Source organism: Scophthalmus maximus, chromosome 8, assembly GCF_022379125.1.
Source record: "Scophthalmus maximus strain ysfricsl-2021 chromosome 8, ASM2237912v1, whole genome shotgun sequence".
NCBI classification, from domain to species: domain Eukaryota; kingdom Metazoa; phylum Chordata; class Actinopteri; order Pleuronectiformes; family Scophthalmidae; genus Scophthalmus; species Scophthalmus maximus.
In genome coordinates this window covers 11,467,501-11,485,733 of record NC_061522.1, presented here as the reverse complement: position 1 = coordinate 11,485,733, position 18,233 = coordinate 11,467,501, and the positions used below count along the sequence as shown (strand labels likewise).

Sequence of the window (18,233 nt, the reverse complement as noted above, 5' to 3'; positions counted from 1 at the left end):
TATGTTTCAGATGTTTTTATTTTCAACATGACGGTGAAGCTTGAACTTGATTTTCACTTAAAGACCATGTCTATGCTCCTCTCCTCTTGCTGCTCCTCTGTGAGGGAGGAGATGCTCGGGTTTCCACGATGGTGCAGATTTGCTAAAGACAGACGAGATAGAAAAGGTAATAAACACACTGGAGTTAGATCATGTTGAAAACAGCCAGGATGGGCATTATCTTAACTTTCTTTAGATTTTAATACATAGATTGCTGGTTACATAAGACTTCAACTTTGCTGATTATCTCATAAAAACACAAAATTAGGTATAATTTACAGTAAAACGGGGACCAGATACGGTATCATCTTAAGTGAGGTAGCATGTAAATTAATGAAAATGATCAGTGGTGGAAAGTAAACAAGTATATTTATTCAAGTATTCAAGTTAATGTTATACTTCTTCTAAATTTCACAGGCAAATATTGCACTCTTTTATTCAAGTGTATTTATTCAACTTTTGTTACATTGTAATTTAAAATATTAACACAAAATATGATAAACTAATAAATGATGATGTATTTTTTTTAGTTTGAGCAACCCAGCGGTACTTGAAGTTGTTAAAAGTGGTCCCACCTACATGCTGCCACATTAAAGTGATCCTCAAACACTGATGCCTCAAAAATCATTTTCCAATGATATGGTGTGCAGTTTATTATTTTTTTCTTCTTAAAACTAGGGGAAGGTAGGAAAGATTTGTATTTTTAGATTCTTCATGTTTGGTGAGGGACAAAAACTTCTGATCAGTCAAGAAATAATGTTGAAGCATCACCCTGATTCCTACATCATTTCTATTTATAACACTTCCTCCCTCATTAATCTATGGTCCTTTAAATTATAGATTCCAGTCACACATGTTTCTCTCATGAGGGAGTCTGTGTTCCTGTCAAGCAAGGTATGTGTTGGTTCATTTTTGCAGTTGTTAAAAGTGTTTGTTTTATTGTCTCTCTTTATTTATTTACCCTATATACTTAAATCTTTAGATTATATTGTCCTTTTCTACTGAATGGGCCTTTTTTGGCGGGTTGTTTTTTGAGTTTTGACAGGGGCTGCGTGGAGTAGCCATATTGAATGCTTTATTTTGCAGTTTGACTCACCCTAGCTTGCGACATTTTGGGAGTGGTTTTTCATTTAAATTCTATGGCCTCAGTGTTCCAACATATATTGTGATAAATGCATCTTTTTGACATATAGCCTAACTGCTTTGTCCCCACTGAATGCAGGACTTTTACTGGTGACAGGTTATTTCTGCTCTCAGGTTTACTCGGGATCTTTTTGGTCCATTTAGTGAAAGATCCGAGTACTTTTGAAGGGTTCCTAAATGGAAATTGAAGGTTTCTAAATGGAAACAAAAACACACACTTCCATCTATCTCCCTATCAGCTTTTATGATTGTTATAGTCGTGACTTTACCAGTATAGCAGTGGCTGATATTTCCATCCATCAGAGTCTCTATGTCATCTGAAAAAAAAAATGTACATGAGGACTATTAACACAAGGGATTCACAGAAATAATTTCATGTGCATGGGATAATATTCATCCATCTGAATTTGAAGTGTATGTGATTGCCTACCTTTAGAGTCGGCTTCTTTGATGGGAGATAGTTCTGTCCATTGGAAGAAAAAGAAAACATTTTGATTGACTGAAACAACAAAAATGTCCAGTGTTTTTTTTTATTCCAAACTACATTCAAGAACTGACCTGACCAAGGCAGTGACGTATAGGAGTGAAGGACTGGAAATATTGGACAATAACAGGTCAGAATATCTTTCCACTTTAGGTTTATGAATTATTATTATTGTGCAATTTACCAAAGTTGTTACCTGTATTGGTGAAGGTTTCTGTGCGGTTCTCTCCATCTAAGATGGAAAAATTGAATGGTATTGAATAGTTTTTTATAAGTGTATGAATGAAACATTCATGTGTTTTGGGGTTCGAAAAATTGCAAGGGACAAATAAAAGATTTGGAAATTAAATGAATTAAAATTTCATGATGCCAGAGAGTTAGACTAATAAATTCAGGGATTGAAAGATAGAAGTTAGAAAGGTTGGCTTTAAAAGATGTGTACACAAAATGTGGAAATGAGGAAACGTGAACTAGTGGATAAAGGTGCATTGAAGACATTAACAGTAACAGTTTACCATTTAACTGCTGACCAGAGAAGTTGTAAACAGGGCGCACCATGGGCTTTCCTGATGAAGAGAATAAACATTTTCAGGTCCACTTCAAAAGATCAAACTAACCCAAAGAGCATGCACAGTGTGTTTATCTCTGACTTACTGCGTGAGCGTTTCCTCAGGTAGAGATTGCTAAGCACAGATGTGACTACAGTCAGGAGCACCACACACAGAAGAGCCAACCAGATCACCCTGAATAAACACCGCCACTCAGCTGGAGGACAGACAAGGATAAAAAACAGACGTCAGCAACTATTTTTATCACTGATTTTTATGTTAATGTCATAAAACTAAAAATGTTTCATAATTAGCCAGCCTTTTGTGGTTAAAATGTTGATGAATGAATCAAATGTTTCAGGGCAAGTGTTCTTGACATATGACAAAATCTTACCTTAGAAATAGATACACAGAGAAGGATATACTTGGTGAGCAAGAGAGAATAAAAAACTGAAAAATGTGAGACCGAAAAAGAAAATACGTGTTCACAAATGAAAGTAAAAGGGATTGTATGGAAAAATATCGGGGCGGTACTGAAAAAATAAATTGAGATGGGTTTCCAGCTTTCATTATGCACACTGGAAAATATGAATTGTGGGTTTACGCAGTGTTGGAGACTCAACTAGAGAGCAAACAAGACCAAAATCAATACAGCCTTGGTGATGCTGTGGATTAAAAAGTACTGCAACTGTTGGAAAGTGTGACTGAGCATACAGAAACAAGGCTGAGATTGCTGCTGAGAGGGAGAATAGATAGAAATATGTTCTATTGGAAAAAATGACTCCACTGTGGACAGAGAGAGGAGCCGTGTTTGAATGAGATTGAATCACTTTCACCTAAATGAAAACTGAGTGGCCAGTTTCCTTGTGTCTTATTGTCTCCTCTCTTCTGCTGGCTTTAAACTCGGAGCTACACCGACTGCACGGGGAACAAAGAGGCACTGCTGATCCCTGACACCAACCTTTCGGTGTCCGTTTCCATGGCAGCTTTCCCTTCGCTGTCGCAGTCGAGAGCGTTTGATTGGCGAGCCAAAGGAGACAGCGGCTTGGATTGGCCAACTCCGAGGTGGGCAGGACAGGGAGACAGCAGTAGAATGCCGTCTGTCCTTCATCACCCTTCTTCTTATCCTCCTCTTCGCCTTGCTCCTCAGGTGGGTGGAGGTCTAAGGAGCTGTAGTTACTGTGGCCATACAGGGTGAGATTCAGGGTCTCTGCATCGCCCAGTTGAAGCTCCACTGAAACTTCCAGATGCAGCTTCAAAGCTGTGGCTAGATGGACAGAAAATAGTGTAAGATCTTAGTTTGCAGCCTGTAGATAAATGTATAGATATTTGGGGCCTACGGGGTAATAATAAAATACTTACTGGCTACCAATATGTAAGTGAAAGGGAAATCAGGGTCCTGACATCCATCTTTACATACAGTCTACAGTCAGGACCAAAGTAGTTTTATCCAAGTATTACTATCCATAGAACCACTAAAAACTACAACTTAGCTGTGCAATACCTGAAGACGAGCTGTTGTTGTGTAATTCTGCCATGTCCATATCTGTTTGACACATGAACAAGCTCTTTTCTGAATCCTCGCTGCCTCTCCTGGAGTCTGATGCAGGACCTGTCATGTTGATGTGATTCCCATGTGTGCAGGCCCGCTCCCACTTTTCCCGTTCCGCAGTCTGAGAGGCGTCGCACATATCCTTTCTCTTAATTTCAGCATCCCCGATCCTCCCACTCTCCCCCTTCTCCACCTGATTCCCTCGCTCACATCGTCGGTAGGGCAGACAGAGGAAGTTCACTTTTGATACTAAAAAGAAAAAAGAGAATTCAGGAGTGTTTCTCAGTGGGAGCAGGCTTTAAAGTGGAGAAAAAGTAAAAGTCAAAAATCAGAGCAAGAACTCAAAATAGAGGTTGTTGCATCCAGTTGGTATTTCATCTGATGGAGAGCTGCAAATGGGGGGGGGGGAGACTACCAGAAAAAACACTGAAGGCAAACACGTGCACGGGCACAAAGGCTAAAATATGTTGCTCTCAAAAAGAGAACAAGCTTTTCAAGGCAACACAATACAGAGACATTTTCAGAGCTGCTGTCAGTCAGTGTTGTACAGAGATATATTTGGGTATGATTTTTATCTCAGAAAGGGGGAAAAAAACAGACAGTCAGGTTGAATCAGAGTGTGTCTACAAGAAGGAGAAGAGACAAGACAAAGTGACTCAACAAAATGAAGTTCACTTCTTTTAAAGGTCGTCATTTGAGGTTGCCAAAGTTTGAACAACGGGTAGAGCAAACACTTCCTGTCCCAGAAGGTTTGTGAGCGGATAGTGAGATGTTGACATAGACCAAAAAAACACACACGTTAACACCGACAGAGGGGATGACCCTACATCTTGAGCTGTTAAGGACGACCCACCTCTGTGTAGCGAGAAGAATTCCGGGAGGCAGATGATGAAGGCGAGGATCACGAGGATGAGGATTTTGGTCAGTGTTGCTCTGGTCATGGTTGCACCATAGGTTCATACTCACCCACCCACTCACTCACACACACATTTCTTCACAACAACACACTTCTTGGGTGTGGTATCAGGTTCCTTCTCATATTCCTGCTGGCCCACTGCCCATCAGAGAGAAGCCTTTGGTAGAGCTTAAGAAGCCCTGAGCATGTTGCTCATAATTCATGTAGAGGCGGGCGACAACACAACGAGGCACGATCACACGTTTCAAGGCAAGTCAAAACTTCACTTCCTACTACACTTCCTGTCCTTTTCTCAGAGACAGAGAAACAACAAAGAGTTTCTATCAGCAAGTAGAAATGTTTTTGTCTGTTCGAGGGTTGGCGAAGGAGGTGGTGTGTGAGTGCCGATCCGCTCTTCAAAAGTGACTTTATTTATGACTTTAGATACACAGATGATAACGTATCGTTTATGCGTGGACAATTTATCTTGTGAAGAGGGATTTGATCATGTCTTTGTCTGTGTAAAACAGAAACAAAGGGATGTTTATTTTTGATTAAAAAAAAGAGGAAGGTTAGGATCATGTATGGGCAACCGTATCCACTATATGATTTATTCATGTTAAAATAGGAACAGAAACAAACTTCCCTCAATCTTGATTGTTTTCATTTTGTGTTAGTTTGCATGTCATTATTATGAGATTCCAAATTTTAGATACTGTGACAAAGCTTCTCATTATTTAGTGTCTCACAATTACTAGGTACTATAAAAATAATAATAAGAAGGTTTATCATGATTATGAGGAACTACGGTTATTAATTCATATCAGGTACTAAATCAGAAGAATCATCATGAGAGTTTAATGATTGCTAACTATGGGTCATAATTATTAGAAAGATTTTGAGTTTTCCTCACAATTATGAAGTACTAGATGATTGATGTCAGATACTAATTTATATATTGAATGTCAGTTTCCCTCAATTAGGACTATCAGATAATTATTGGCTACTGTCTCAGAATTTTGACATAGTTTCTCATAATTACGAGACACAAAGTTATAATTAAGAGAAACCATCTCATCAATATGACATAACATTTCATAATTATGTGGAAAAAACATAAATAAAACTTCATAAGTTTTATTTTATCCAAGGGGCAGAACTGCCCTCCAACTGTCCCGCTCCTTTATTCACCACCTGCAGTAGTGAAATGCCCCTGGTGTTCCTTTTCTTATTCAACTCTCAATATATGCAAAAACAAAAAAATATATGTTTTTTTCCTTTGTACCATCTAACTGGATCTCTGTTGGATGTTTAGTGTAGCTCAGATTTTATGGTTGGGTTCCTGAGAGCCACTTATCTTGGCAGGTCACAGACACACACACACACACACACACTCACACACTCCGAGGCTCAGACAAACACACATACTCAAACACATAGTGATGAGCATGGCTGCCAGGTGGAGCCTTATCTCTACTCCACACGACTCCCCTCTCTCAAGGCTCAGTCAGCAGCTTATAGAGAGGATGGAAATAGCCAAGCTAAAAAATAAATAAATAATAATAATAAAAAATCACTTTCTGTGCTTTTATGTCAAATCCAAGCTGCAACACTTTTCCAAATATCTAGCTGAAATGTATTGGTTATCACAGTACCTGCTGACAGTTGTGACATATAAAGTGCTATAGCTGTGTACCACTGTTAAGATCAGTTTGAGTATTAAACCGTTGGAGGGAGGGATAAGATTTAGTTTTAGGCTTAAGATTCGATTTTTTTTATATTCCAGTGGAGGGTTCAACCTGAATACACACTAACCCGTGGAGACTTGTGTTACTCCACTGATAGAGGGAGCTTTTACAGTTTTTTTTAGGATGAAGACTTTAAGGGCGTTTAATTGTGATGGTGATTGAGAAGTAAGTAAGTGTAGTACCCTGCTGAAGATGTCCTGAGAAAGACTACCTCCCTGCTTATGTAGCTCCATGACGCTTTTCTGTATTCGGGTCATTCATTCAAGCCCAACAAAATGTTCCCAGCAGAAGCCAACAACATATCATCATGGGCCGGAAATTTAATTACCAAATAATTTCCAAGAATTAATTACCTAAACTACTTAATTAGGTAAATAGTACAGGTACAATATAGGGCGTGTCCAACTGGTTTACTTTTTATTCATTTTTATTGGTTGAGAATCTTTTGGTCACTTTACAGCAAATGAATAAAACTCAATCTTTTTTTTATCAAGATTTCACAGTACTGTAATATTTTTTCAAAGCTGGGCCAGATGTTGGCAAACTGCAGGTCATTTGGACAGACGCTACTCATAATTATTTGAAGAGGTGGCTCTGCGGTTCACACATGGTTCACTGTGAAATTCACAAACAAAGTAAAAACAGTATGAATGATCATTTTGCACCAGAGGTAAAGTGTCGATAGATATTGTAGTATTTAAAGCACACTCGCCCTCATTTGATTAAGGTTTGTTGTTGTGAATAATTGTGGATGTCTCTCCTGTTCTTGGATGATTATTTTTATTTATTCAAATCAAACTGACATATTTGCAGGATTTTACAATATAGAGTGAAATGCATGTTCCACATTTTTCAGGGGGACCAGCTGGAATCATGTCCAGGATCGCCAAGTCTGCCTGAAACCTGCTTAAAAAACCTCAGGTATGGACTCGCCTGTTTGTTCAGTTTGTCTGTGTGATTTGTGGCCAGTAAACTGCTGTGGTGAACCAACACATCAGCCTTAACAGGAGGATAAAGCCTCCTTTTAGTTCCACACAGCGTGACTCCAAGGTGGGATATTTCTTCGCTGCCAGACCTTCGCTGTGAGTTTATCAGAAATCGAATAGGCTAAATCCTAACTGGGGCTGGTACTCTCTCCGTTTTAGTGCTTTTTATGCAGCAGCAGTGGACAAATATGCGGCTGTTAGCCGGCTTGTCGGGTCCAGACCACAGGTAGTGACAAGATCACTATACTTTAAGATTCTGTGTGGACAATGACATCCTGCTCTTTTATCTAACACAACCACCACGGTCATTGCCCCTTCACTAACAAGCTGATCCCACACATAGTTTCACTAAAGGAATTATTTGCTTTTTTGGGGAAATTATGCTCATTGACATTACGCCATTGCAGAGAGTTAGAGTAGATAAAAAAGATCAATACCACTCAACTGTCCATTCAATGTGAAGAAACAGCCAGTAGCTAGTTAGCCTAGCTTTCTGTCTAATAAATAAATACCTAACAGCGCCTCGAAGGATAACAATTTTATATACATAACTTGTTTTGTTATTCCATATATGTAAAACCATGTTTGCACTTTAGCTGTTGTAGGCTACTGATTAAAACACAAGATATATAGTAATGTATTGATTAGTGAGGTTTAGAGTTGCTGACATTTTTGTATTTTTTTATATCCACTATCCAACGACATTTTTCATTGTCCAAATCCTTTTAATTTCAACGATTCCATGGCCATTGCATTAGACAGCCTCAGCTTTAATTTTCAACTTTCCATCAGAGGAAATATTATCACAGTGTCGACTGTTCAGTCCATAAAGTGTCTGCGCTGTAATGAACTCCGCGGCCTCCGGGGACCACTAGTGGAGCATTGTTTGAAGACGAAAACTATCCACTTTGAACTTCTGAAACCTCAGACCATTTGAATCGGGTGATTCGTTAAGTGCTAATGTGCCTTGTAGCTCAATCTAAACTATCTGTCACAAAGTATTTGTCACATCACATCCATCACTTTTCCATCACGCTGCAGTCAGAGGCTCGAATGATGAACCCAACAGGGCTCTGCGAATGCTGCATGGGTATGAAGTGTGTGTATCTGTGTTTGTGTGTGAGACAGCGCCAAGGTGTGTGTCCTTATCAGCACTTAACTTTTCTCCAACACTCAGTGTTCATTTGCTGAACATTAACTGCATATCCTGTCAGAGGCGCTGACAGTCTGCCTCAGACTGAAACCATTGGAGACTGGAGGGATACTGTACGTGGGCTATTTCTGGAGCCCTGCATTACTGCACAATCTGACGCAGGGAGTTTAGCGACTGAATGTAACAGCGTGATGAGATTAGGGGTTTAGGTACAAGAGAGGATATTAAAGAACAGGCTGCGCACTGCAGGCTCAGCGCAGGTTATGGTTGTATTTCAGGCATTAGATGTTGTATTTGATCCTCCCGTCATGTCCTCACTGTGGTGTCTGAACCTAATCCCGGATCTGCTATAAGTGGACACGGTGATGCTCTCAGATAGGCTGAGACATCAATAGATACAACGATATTATTCAGAAGTTCATTCTGTACAGCAGAAATTGAGAAATTAGGTCAGACGGGTTTGTTTTGAGTTTTTAATGTGGTGTAAGATCTCTCATATCCTGTGTTTACGTTATTTTTTATATTATATTTTTATATGTATATATATTTAGTGGCTCTGTAGCTTCTCTACTAATCTGAATCTTTCATCTCAGGAGAATGCTTCAAACTTTCTTTCAGTAAATTGGCCCACTGCTTTGTTCTAGATTGAGATATTTTTACAGCTATCTGATGGATTGCTGTGAAATGTTGAATTGCCGTGAGTGTGACATTCAGGACTTCACAGGATGAAGTCTATTTAATTTGGTGATCTCCAAGCTATTAATGAAGTGCCACCAGCACATTGATATTTGTGGTTTTAAAGGGAAATGTATCAGGAACTGTTTGAATGCATCAGTGAAATGATGTTGTCTGTTTTCTCCATTCTTTTTGACCAGATACCTGCAGTTTTACCTTTGTAGGCTTCCCTAATGTTTGGATTTGACAACCATGTTTGCATAGGAATTCACAGGCAGTGGCCAGAAACCAGACTCCAAATGAATAATAATGTTGCTCCCTATCTGCTGGACGTGTAAATCAGCAGCAGTTTCTAACATGTTCGCCATGTCAAAAGATAATGATATGTCAATATTGAGTTCACAGCTTGTTTCTCTCAAGTTGCCAAAAAGAATCAGTCTGTGCAGTTTTTATGTTCTCCTTTTTGCGGATTTAGTGTTGACAGTATGTTTAAATGGAGCTCGTGGTATTCTCTTTCACTGTGTATTGACTAGGTTAAAGTCACTTTGTGGGGAAAAAGCAGAGAGACATAGCGGGAAGTGAGGTGAGCCTGTTTTTCCATTAAAAGCAGAGGAGGAGAGGCAGGAGGAGGGGAGAGAACGGTGATTTAGCGCAGTGTCAGCAGTGAGGCGTTGTCTAGCTCTCCGGAGACGAAGCCACTGTGAAGTTTTATGATTCTTTATGGAGAAATTACGATGTTTCATAAGACATTATCATCATGAGCAAACCTTTAAAGGTGACTAAGGTTTCCAGACTTATCCTCCTCGTGGCTCTAATCTGCCTGTCTGTTTCACAGCGCTTTATAATATCTGCTTGTGCTCTGAATGCAGTGTGTCCTTCATGCCCTCTCTTCTCTGCCTCTTGCCATCGCTCTCAGATGTTGGGTTGGGAGGAGCAGTTCTTTTTGCACTTTCAAAGGACGACACACTCACACACAATAAAGTGGGCTAAAGACGGGTGAATTTACTGGAAGCTCCGAGCCCTCATGGTGCCGCTTCTCTTTTGTATCCCTTCATATTTCACCTTCTCCCTCCCGCTCTCCTCTCCTCTGCTGTAACCTTCTCTGGTGAGAAAATGCCATGTCAATAAACGCTTTTTAACATGGGCAAAAATCAATATGCCCCGATTGCACCTTTCTTCAAGCGTATATCCATCAAACTCAGGAGTGCCCCTGCTCCTGTGGTTTCTGAGTGGTTGCTGTGTGAAAATGCATTTCAATATTTGTAGTGAACTTGAAATGAAAACCCACAAGGTTTTTAAGGCCCCTTGATTATTGTTCATGTTACCACTTTGTACTTTAAAGGGCTTTATTGGTTGCAACTCACACCATCAACTTTTATCGTCCTGAAAGGGAAATCTTGCCTGAAGGCAGGGTTGCAATAAAAAATGTATCATAAAAACACAATAAAAACACACTAACATAATCGCTCAATAAAACGCATGACAAATAGACACGATATTTACACCCACCCACACATATAACACCTGACAGTCGATCTCCTCTTGCAACCATCAATCCAAACATCTTTATTGCTGCTCAAGACTGATATTCTGTAATATTTCCTCTTCCTATCAAAGATAAAATAGGTGTGCTGCCCATTTATTCCACACACTCAAAGATCAGGATCATGGTGTTGCATTTAATGCATAAGTGTTTATTCAGGGGACTTGACTTTTGACTCACATAATGTCCTGACTCAACAGACTAGAAATAACCTGAGTTAATATAGAAATGAGTTGTGAGTGATGTGTCCATCCTGCCGACATTATCTTCAGTTTACCTGGAAGCTGCGGTGGAGGTTGCTTTAAGCAGTTAATGTTGTTCATGATAGTCTCAGAAATAAGTCAATTTGATGGAGATGCCGTTTCAGCATGTGGATTCACAACAATTTGCAAGGCTGCATTGATTTCATCTACGCCTGGGTCACCCCTGGTGGCTCATGAGGGGACAGTGGGTCATGATGTCTCCAGGTTGAGTCTTTGTTGTGTTTCATTAGTTTCCTGTCATCTCTCAAAGGTCCTCTCTCTAATGAAGACCTTAAATAATCCAAAAAGTGCTAAGGTAGCTTGCTTACTACATAAGATGACATTCCAATTCTTAATCATGCCACTGAGCTCAGACTGCTCACCCGTTGCTTCAACTGATGAAAATGGGCACAACACCAGAAATCTCTAAACACTTCAACAAATCTGAAGAATAGTCTGAGACCATGCTCATATGGTAATGCCTAAGCAAGTAGCACGATGCAGACCTTGAAAAGCAGAACACCAAAAAGTTTTGAATGAAGTTCCCACAGTCCGTTAAAGTTTAGGTTTATACGAAATTGATGTGTGCTCTAAAGTATTTCTGTAGCATCATGTGGGGGTTTGTTCCTCTTTAGCCTGAAATGAGTCATTTTAGTGGATTAAATGGGTAAAGATGATCTGCAATGTTGTTGTGACTTGCCTGTGGCTTTATAGAGAAAGCAATAAATTGTGTGTATGTGTTTATGCATTATTTGGGCCATGATACCCCTACTATTATAGAACTCTTCAACCATATACTGTAAGTGCTCACTCTGGTTTGTAGATTGTGTAGTATTTCTGAAGCAAACTATTCTTGTCACTTCTTTTTGCTTAGCCTGTGAAATGAGAATAAAACACACATTCACACAGGTTCTCATGCATGAGAGCAAATCTTATTTTAGGATTTTATTTTAGGATAATGATATTCATGAGTTTTCCAGAAAAGAAGCAAGCGGGATGTATTTGGGAGAAAGCCAGTGGGTACGTCTGACATTTCTGTGACAGTAGCTTTTCATGCATTTTGTGTTGTGGTCTAGATACAAGAAATATCCATCATTCATTGGAAGCAGGTTAATTCTGCTCCGTTAATTGTAAGAGATTTGGGCGTGGATAATTATAATCATACATCAGTGAGAACATTCAAGCCATTATGGTTTAATTAACATTTTATCACCGATCTCCAGACTCTGTTCTGACACACGCACACACACACACACGCACAACCACACACGCACACACACACACACACACACACACACACACACACTCACACCAAATGCTCTCTATCATCCTATGATTTCATTCAGTCTCTCCCTCAGTAAACCAGATGCATGCTAAAAGGTCCCTTGTGCTAAGATATGAACTACTGAGCTCCAGTTATGAGTTTATAAGCTGCATTGTCAGCGTCCTCTAAATGCCCCCTCCAGTAATTATCCCACCTACCGCTGATTAATGCTTAGTCACTCTGTCCAACAAGGCCCCCTGCCTGTTCCTCTTCTCCATCTCATTGTCAACACAACCTCCATCCTCTCATTTTTATTCTCAGTCTGTTTCATCCTGCCATGTTCCTTTTATCCTGAAGGAACTTACTTTAGTTATTTGAATGCAAATGGACCACCATCCACATAAAAGGTCTTAAGCAGAAGTAACTTGCACAGGGGAATTCATTCAAAGAACAAGTGGGAAACCGCCCTCGAATACACATTTGCACTCGCACCCACTGCTTTAGTGATTCTGGAAGTGCAAACTCAGGCAAAACAAGTATATTGGGGAGGAACAGTGCAAGCCTTCAGAAGCCTCCCGAATACACTTTATACATATTTTTGTTTTAATCTTCAGGTCTGTTGTCTTGCAGGACCATCCTCTGCATCCTCTGCTGCTGTTCTGCCTCTGCCATTTTGAACAATTAAATCAGCTGAGTGTCAAACAACCTCCATGCAATCACCCAGTAACGCTAAAATATCTACTGCACCCTCAAGATATGGACGATATAGTTTTCACTTGAATAAATACATTTTCTTATTTTGTCATCATTAGCATTGTTATAAATCTAGCTCACTGTATGTAGATATGTCAACATGCATATTCAGTACATAACCACCTACTTCATGTTTATAAAGTAACCTGTTACATAACTCATTCAGTATTAATTGCAGTACTTTGTACACCCTACACCCTCACACCACTGTATTTCTGTTTACAAGTTACTCCTCATGTTTACTTAAATATAGACATTTCATGTTATTTTTCTTTGTTGTTATAATTGCTCTTTTTTTTCATCCAATAATGTGATATGTTTTTCTTTGATCAGCTTTGTTGCCAGTGACTTTAGTTGTATTTTTATCTCTCTTTGGAAAATTGATTAATTGATTTATGTAAGTACATTGAGAGCAATGGAGAAAAAAATATACAGTCTCAAATTTGTTGTACAATGCTCAGCCACGAAGCTTATTCTGATTCATTGATCTGTCTTCTTGTCTGTTTATAATCAGCCATCAACATGAAATGAGGGTTCAAGGGATACCCAGCCATTACGCTTCTTTTATTTTATTTCCTTAGAAGACAGTGACTTAAACAAAACCTTCCATGTTTGCTATTTCTTCAGTGTGTGCAGATCAACAGGCAGCTAGATTAGTTGGATTGCAAGTTGCTCTGTAAGCAAAAGTGTTTACTTTTGGCCCGCCCCAGACACGAGCGCTGAAATTGTTTATGTAGGTTCACTGGAAGGTTTCAGGAGGTCCACACTGCTTGCCCTGGTATATGTTGCCATGCTGGATTCAGTGTCTTCCAAGCTTGTCTGCTAAGTTTTAAGTTACCAAGGACCCATAGTCTGAATGGATCCAGTTATGACAATCAGACCCAGTTAAAAATCGCCCAAATTTTGGCATTTCATTTTTGTTTGTTTCTAATTTCCTCTCTGTCCGTCTGAACTACTTCAACTTCTACTTTTCTACTAACGTCAGCTTCTGTTCCAGTCAGTGATATTTAGTGGTTTTGGTGTATACTGAGGATCTTTCTCTCCATATACAGATGTCACCTTAAAAAAACCACCTAAAATGAAGCCTTTACTTGTTGAATCTGGACTGTCTGAAAGTAGTAGAGCTTAGTATTGTTATTTTAGATGATGCATTTTCAGGTATTTGGGTATAGCAAAAATCTATACCTCCCTTATACAGGTGACAGCAGAGGTAATCAAATCGAGTGTGTAGGGAGGGGCCACTTCTTGCTCACTACTCCTTTTCTCGTCCATCTCTGTTTTTTCCACCTTTTTTTTAAGTATAGGAAAAATAAAACACAGATGCATCACTCACAAACACTTACACTGAGCGAGGAATTGATTTAGAATTGATTAGGTATCAACTGGCTGACTAATTACTGTAAGATTGTGACTCGTGGGACGTGACCGGTTTGAAAATAGGTTGACATTCAAGTAGAAGGAACCAGAATTATATGGCATCTTTAACCACTATTGTAATATTCATTGATCACCTTTTAATTCTATTTCTTCACCTCTCTCATTCGATCTCTGCCGCTGTCTGACCCCTTACCCACCCTCCATTGTCTCATAGGTTTATGGATCAATGATGGGGGGTAAGGTGACCTTCCTCTGACTGACCGATGTAAGAGCTTGCTGAATAGAGCCCTGCCTCATCCTGAGGATAAAAGGGCTTCATAGGCAATATCTATTTCATTCATTGTGCTCACAGTGGAAACACAATGGACCAGAGTATACTGGGGGGAAAATGTGGAGATAATTGTTGAACATTTGTCTAATTGGGTGGAAAGTGGTGTCATCAATTCGTTTTCATTGAAACTGCCTTTCCACAAAGAGGAAATAACTGTTTGTTTAAGTTTGGACTGTACGTATCTATTATGGATAAGGATTGTGCCATTGTTAATAAATAGAAAAAGCCAAAATGCTTTAAGTTACTGTGCGTTAAGCTCTCTCTGCTCCCTGAACAAAAGATTCTGGTAGAAAGTCTCTGACATCCAAATGGAGTGTTTCATCATCCGTAATACAAACGTTTCACTCTGTCAGAAAGACTCTCATATGACGCCAGGAAAAGAAAATCCCAATACAATCTTCCAACCGAAACACTTGTTGTGCTGTAGAGCTCCGGTGTGAGTCACTGAATCTAACATGTAAATTATTTTTCATTTCTACTTTACTCTAATGGATGCCTCAGTTTTCTTGACGTTTGATTCGGGTGAATGTTTTAAAGCTTTTAGGCCAGTGTGTCACCTCGAATAATTCATCAAGGTATTGAGGGACTGTCGGTACCAACATCTTTCTCTCTCTCTCTCTCTCTCTCTCTCTCCCTCTCTCTCTCTCTCCCTCTTCCATCTCTTTCACTCCCTCTCTCTCCTTGTGACACTCTCATTTCCAGGGGAGCGATGGGCTGTGATTGGCTTGTGGCTGCAGGGCAGAGTAAATTATTAAGGCCTTCTCTTTATTTGGCCATAAATGCTCTCTCTTTCTCTCTTTCTCCCCCCCCCCCCCCCCCCCCCCCCCCCCCTCGCTTTCCATCTCTCTCTCCCTTGTGTTTTCTACTTCCTCTCCTCCCTCAACACTCTGCCCATTTAGGAAGAGAGTGAACAGGAAAAGAGGGCACTGCAGCATGGGAGGAAAAAGCAGAAGGGGAAAATAACACAGACAAATGTGGTTTGTAATGATGGACAGAAACTGAGAAAGAATGTCAGTAGGGAAATAGGGAAAGAAGCAATGGAACACTGAGAGGGGGAGAGGAGTTACAGAGGGAGAGGGCTGATGAATTGCACAGCAAGCAATTTGTTATCCTCCACCTGCCGTCTACCCGACACCAAAATCTGAGTGTATCGTGCAAAAGCAAACACACTCAAGCTTTATACCTAAGTCTAAGAATAGAGATAATTTCCTTGTGTGTGTGCACGTGTGTTTGCTCACAAACTAAACCAAAGAGGAACCAGTTGAGTATTGGTGTCATTAGAGGCTTGTTAAACTGCCAAATGGTTGAGGGCGGTGGCAAATGGAAAAGAGAGAGAGAGGATAAGAGGCGGTTACAAACACAGAAAGAAAAAGAGAAAAAGAAAAAAATTGAGTTGTTTTCATTCCCATCAATAATTCAGGATGTGTATTATCTCCTGGTGTGTGCAGCTGCAAACTTCATGCCTCAGCGATTTTAACAGAGGCAAACAACCCATCACGTGTGCACGCACATACAGGAGAATTAGGGATCGTTTGTGTCATTTTGCGGGCGGACGTGTAATTTATGTAAGTATGGGATTCTTTCTGTAAGAAATACTGAGCACAGAAAAGTAGTTGGTTGATTATTAGAGTGCTTTGTTTATGTGTGTTGATCTGTCTTTTGAATGTATAACCAGCACCTACTTAGCATAACTTTAAATTCCCTTCTCCTCCAGTGTGTGTCTTTTATCTTTAACGTTGCTCTATATTTTATGGAAACACTGGATCAAATGACTGTGTAACTGTACAACCCAAAAGGTATCACTTTTTATTTTCCACTCAGCTCTACACAGCATTTTAACACCTCAAGTTCATGTTTTGGGTTTTTGTAGACCCCACCTTTCATGTTTTGGTTCTGTCTCACTGCTGTCATCAGTGTTGTGCCCAGCAGCTATTACAAGAGCCAGATATTTTTCCTGGTAGTCAGTTGGAAACCAAGACAGCTGTATGGTGACTTAATATTAAGTCATATCACAAATCACAAAATTCCCTCATGGGCGTACAATCTGTGCACAATTGTCTAGCTTTGGACCCTTCATTCAGATTAGGGGGGAAAACTCACAAACTCGCAGTTTTAACAAAATGTATTAGACTTTACGCAAGAAACAGAGTTCAATTTTTTTGCAGTTGTGGCAAGGATGCATATGCTTTAGCACTGTTATGTCGTAATTCAGTGCTGTACTTCACAAGGACTGAGCACGGTTTTGGTGTTGCATGAATCTTGTCGGATGCCCTTGTTCTGTTTGCTGATGCTGGAGGGCACAGTGTGATTTGTCGGGGGTCATATAATCTCACAACATCTGCTCATAAACTTCTGTTTGTCCTGCAGCGTCAGAATTTAATGAAATGAACAGGTACACACACCAAGGCCAATTGTCGGGCCGCATCAGATCAATGGCCACCTCCCATCACGAAAGACGAATATGTGGGTGTGTGTTTGGACAGGTGCTGATATAACAAGGAGTTTAATTAGATTGGATCAGATCCAGACACCATTGTTTTTCAGTTGTAGTGCTCCCATCATAATCATCATCATCTTCATCATCATCATCATATGCTGAAGTTGATACACAGCTAAATGTATGTGGTTGAATTTGGCAGTTTGCATTCTCTCTCCTCTTTTTTCTTCTCTTCATCCTCACGGGAAATTAGAGGAACCAAAGTTGGAAAGCCAGTGTGTGTGTGTGTGTGTGTGTGTGTGTGTGTGTGTGTGTGTGTGTGTGTGTGTGTGTGTGTACCCAGGTGATGTGCTTTAAGGCAAACAGGGAAAAACTATTTCCTCCTATCCCGACGGCACCAGGCATGGATCAAAGTAATTGGACAGTTCGGTTCACACTTGGACAGTCTAGAGCCTTGTGTGCATATGAGTGTGCGCATGCTAGTGTACGTGTATCCTTTGCCCGCTGGACCTGGTAGCAAAACACTTCCACTCAACACACATCCAAGTAATCACACATGCACACATGCACACACATGCAATATCATCTTTTCTCTCTACATTTGTGTTGAATAAAACATGGCAGTAAAAGTGTGTCACAGTCTCGCACAGTGTCACAGGAAGAGGATGGAAGGTTTCTGCTCCTGTTTGTCGGTGTGTGAGTGCATGTGCCTCCCTCTGTCAGTGCCAGGCACAGATGTAATTGTGGATAGTTTGGGTGTTTTGATCCTTTGCCTGCTGTGCTCCCATCTCTTGGTTCACAGGATTTATTTCTTGTTCTCGTTACTTCTTTCTCTGTCCGTCTGTCTTCCTTCCACTTCCTCCCACTCATTACAATCTACTAGTCGCACACACAAGACACACATAATTAACACTTCTCATAGAGCTGATCCATCATTTAAGGGGGAGGATAGGAAAGAAACGAGAGAACAAGGGTAATGGATGGAAGGCGGAAATTGGTAAATGGACAGAGGAGGTTATTACAGGAGGTGATCAAAAGAGGAATACAAAGGATCTGCATTAAA

General features: G+C 40.1%; 2 protein-coding genes across 7 annotated transcripts in view; one reads left to right on the top strand and one right to left on the bottom strand.

Annotated features, from left to right (window-relative positions):
* On the bottom strand, nt 1-4,759 carry si:dkey-192k22.2. Its single transcript, XM_035638369.1, has 10 exons — nt 4,620-4,759; nt 3,719-4,015; nt 3,176-3,481; nt 2,321-2,431; nt 2,182-2,232; nt 1,863-1,898; nt 1,741-1,773; nt 1,613-1,645; nt 1,452-1,499; nt 1-142 (listed from the first exon to the last, which is right to left on the bottom strand). Exons 1-10 carry the CDS (start codon nt 4,705-4,707, stop codon nt 54-56), a joined length of 1,092 nt encoding a protein of 363 aa, XP_035494262.1. The 5' UTR covers nt 4,708-4,759; the 3' UTR covers nt 1-53.
* A 101-nt stretch (nt 4,760-4,860) lies between these two features.
* Nucleotides 4,861-18,233, top strand: part of klhl5 (kelch-like family member 5) — a 44,115-nt gene continuing 30,742 nt past the window's right edge. The window contains exons 1-2 of one of the 6 annotated variants that reach the window (XM_035638360.2): nt 4,861-4,931; nt 7,266-7,330. Coding sequence is in view for 2 of the 6 variants with exons in the window: in XM_035638359.2 (XP_035494252.1) it covers nt 16,297-16,298 (2 nt within the window). In the remaining 4 variants the exon portion in view is untranslated. Of the gene's footprint in view, nt 4,932-4,984; nt 5,059-7,265; nt 7,331-16,154; nt 16,299-18,233 lie in introns of those variants that run through there. The other 5 variants (XM_035638363.2, XM_035638361.2, XM_035638362.2 and 2 more) reach the window with 5 other exon arrangements.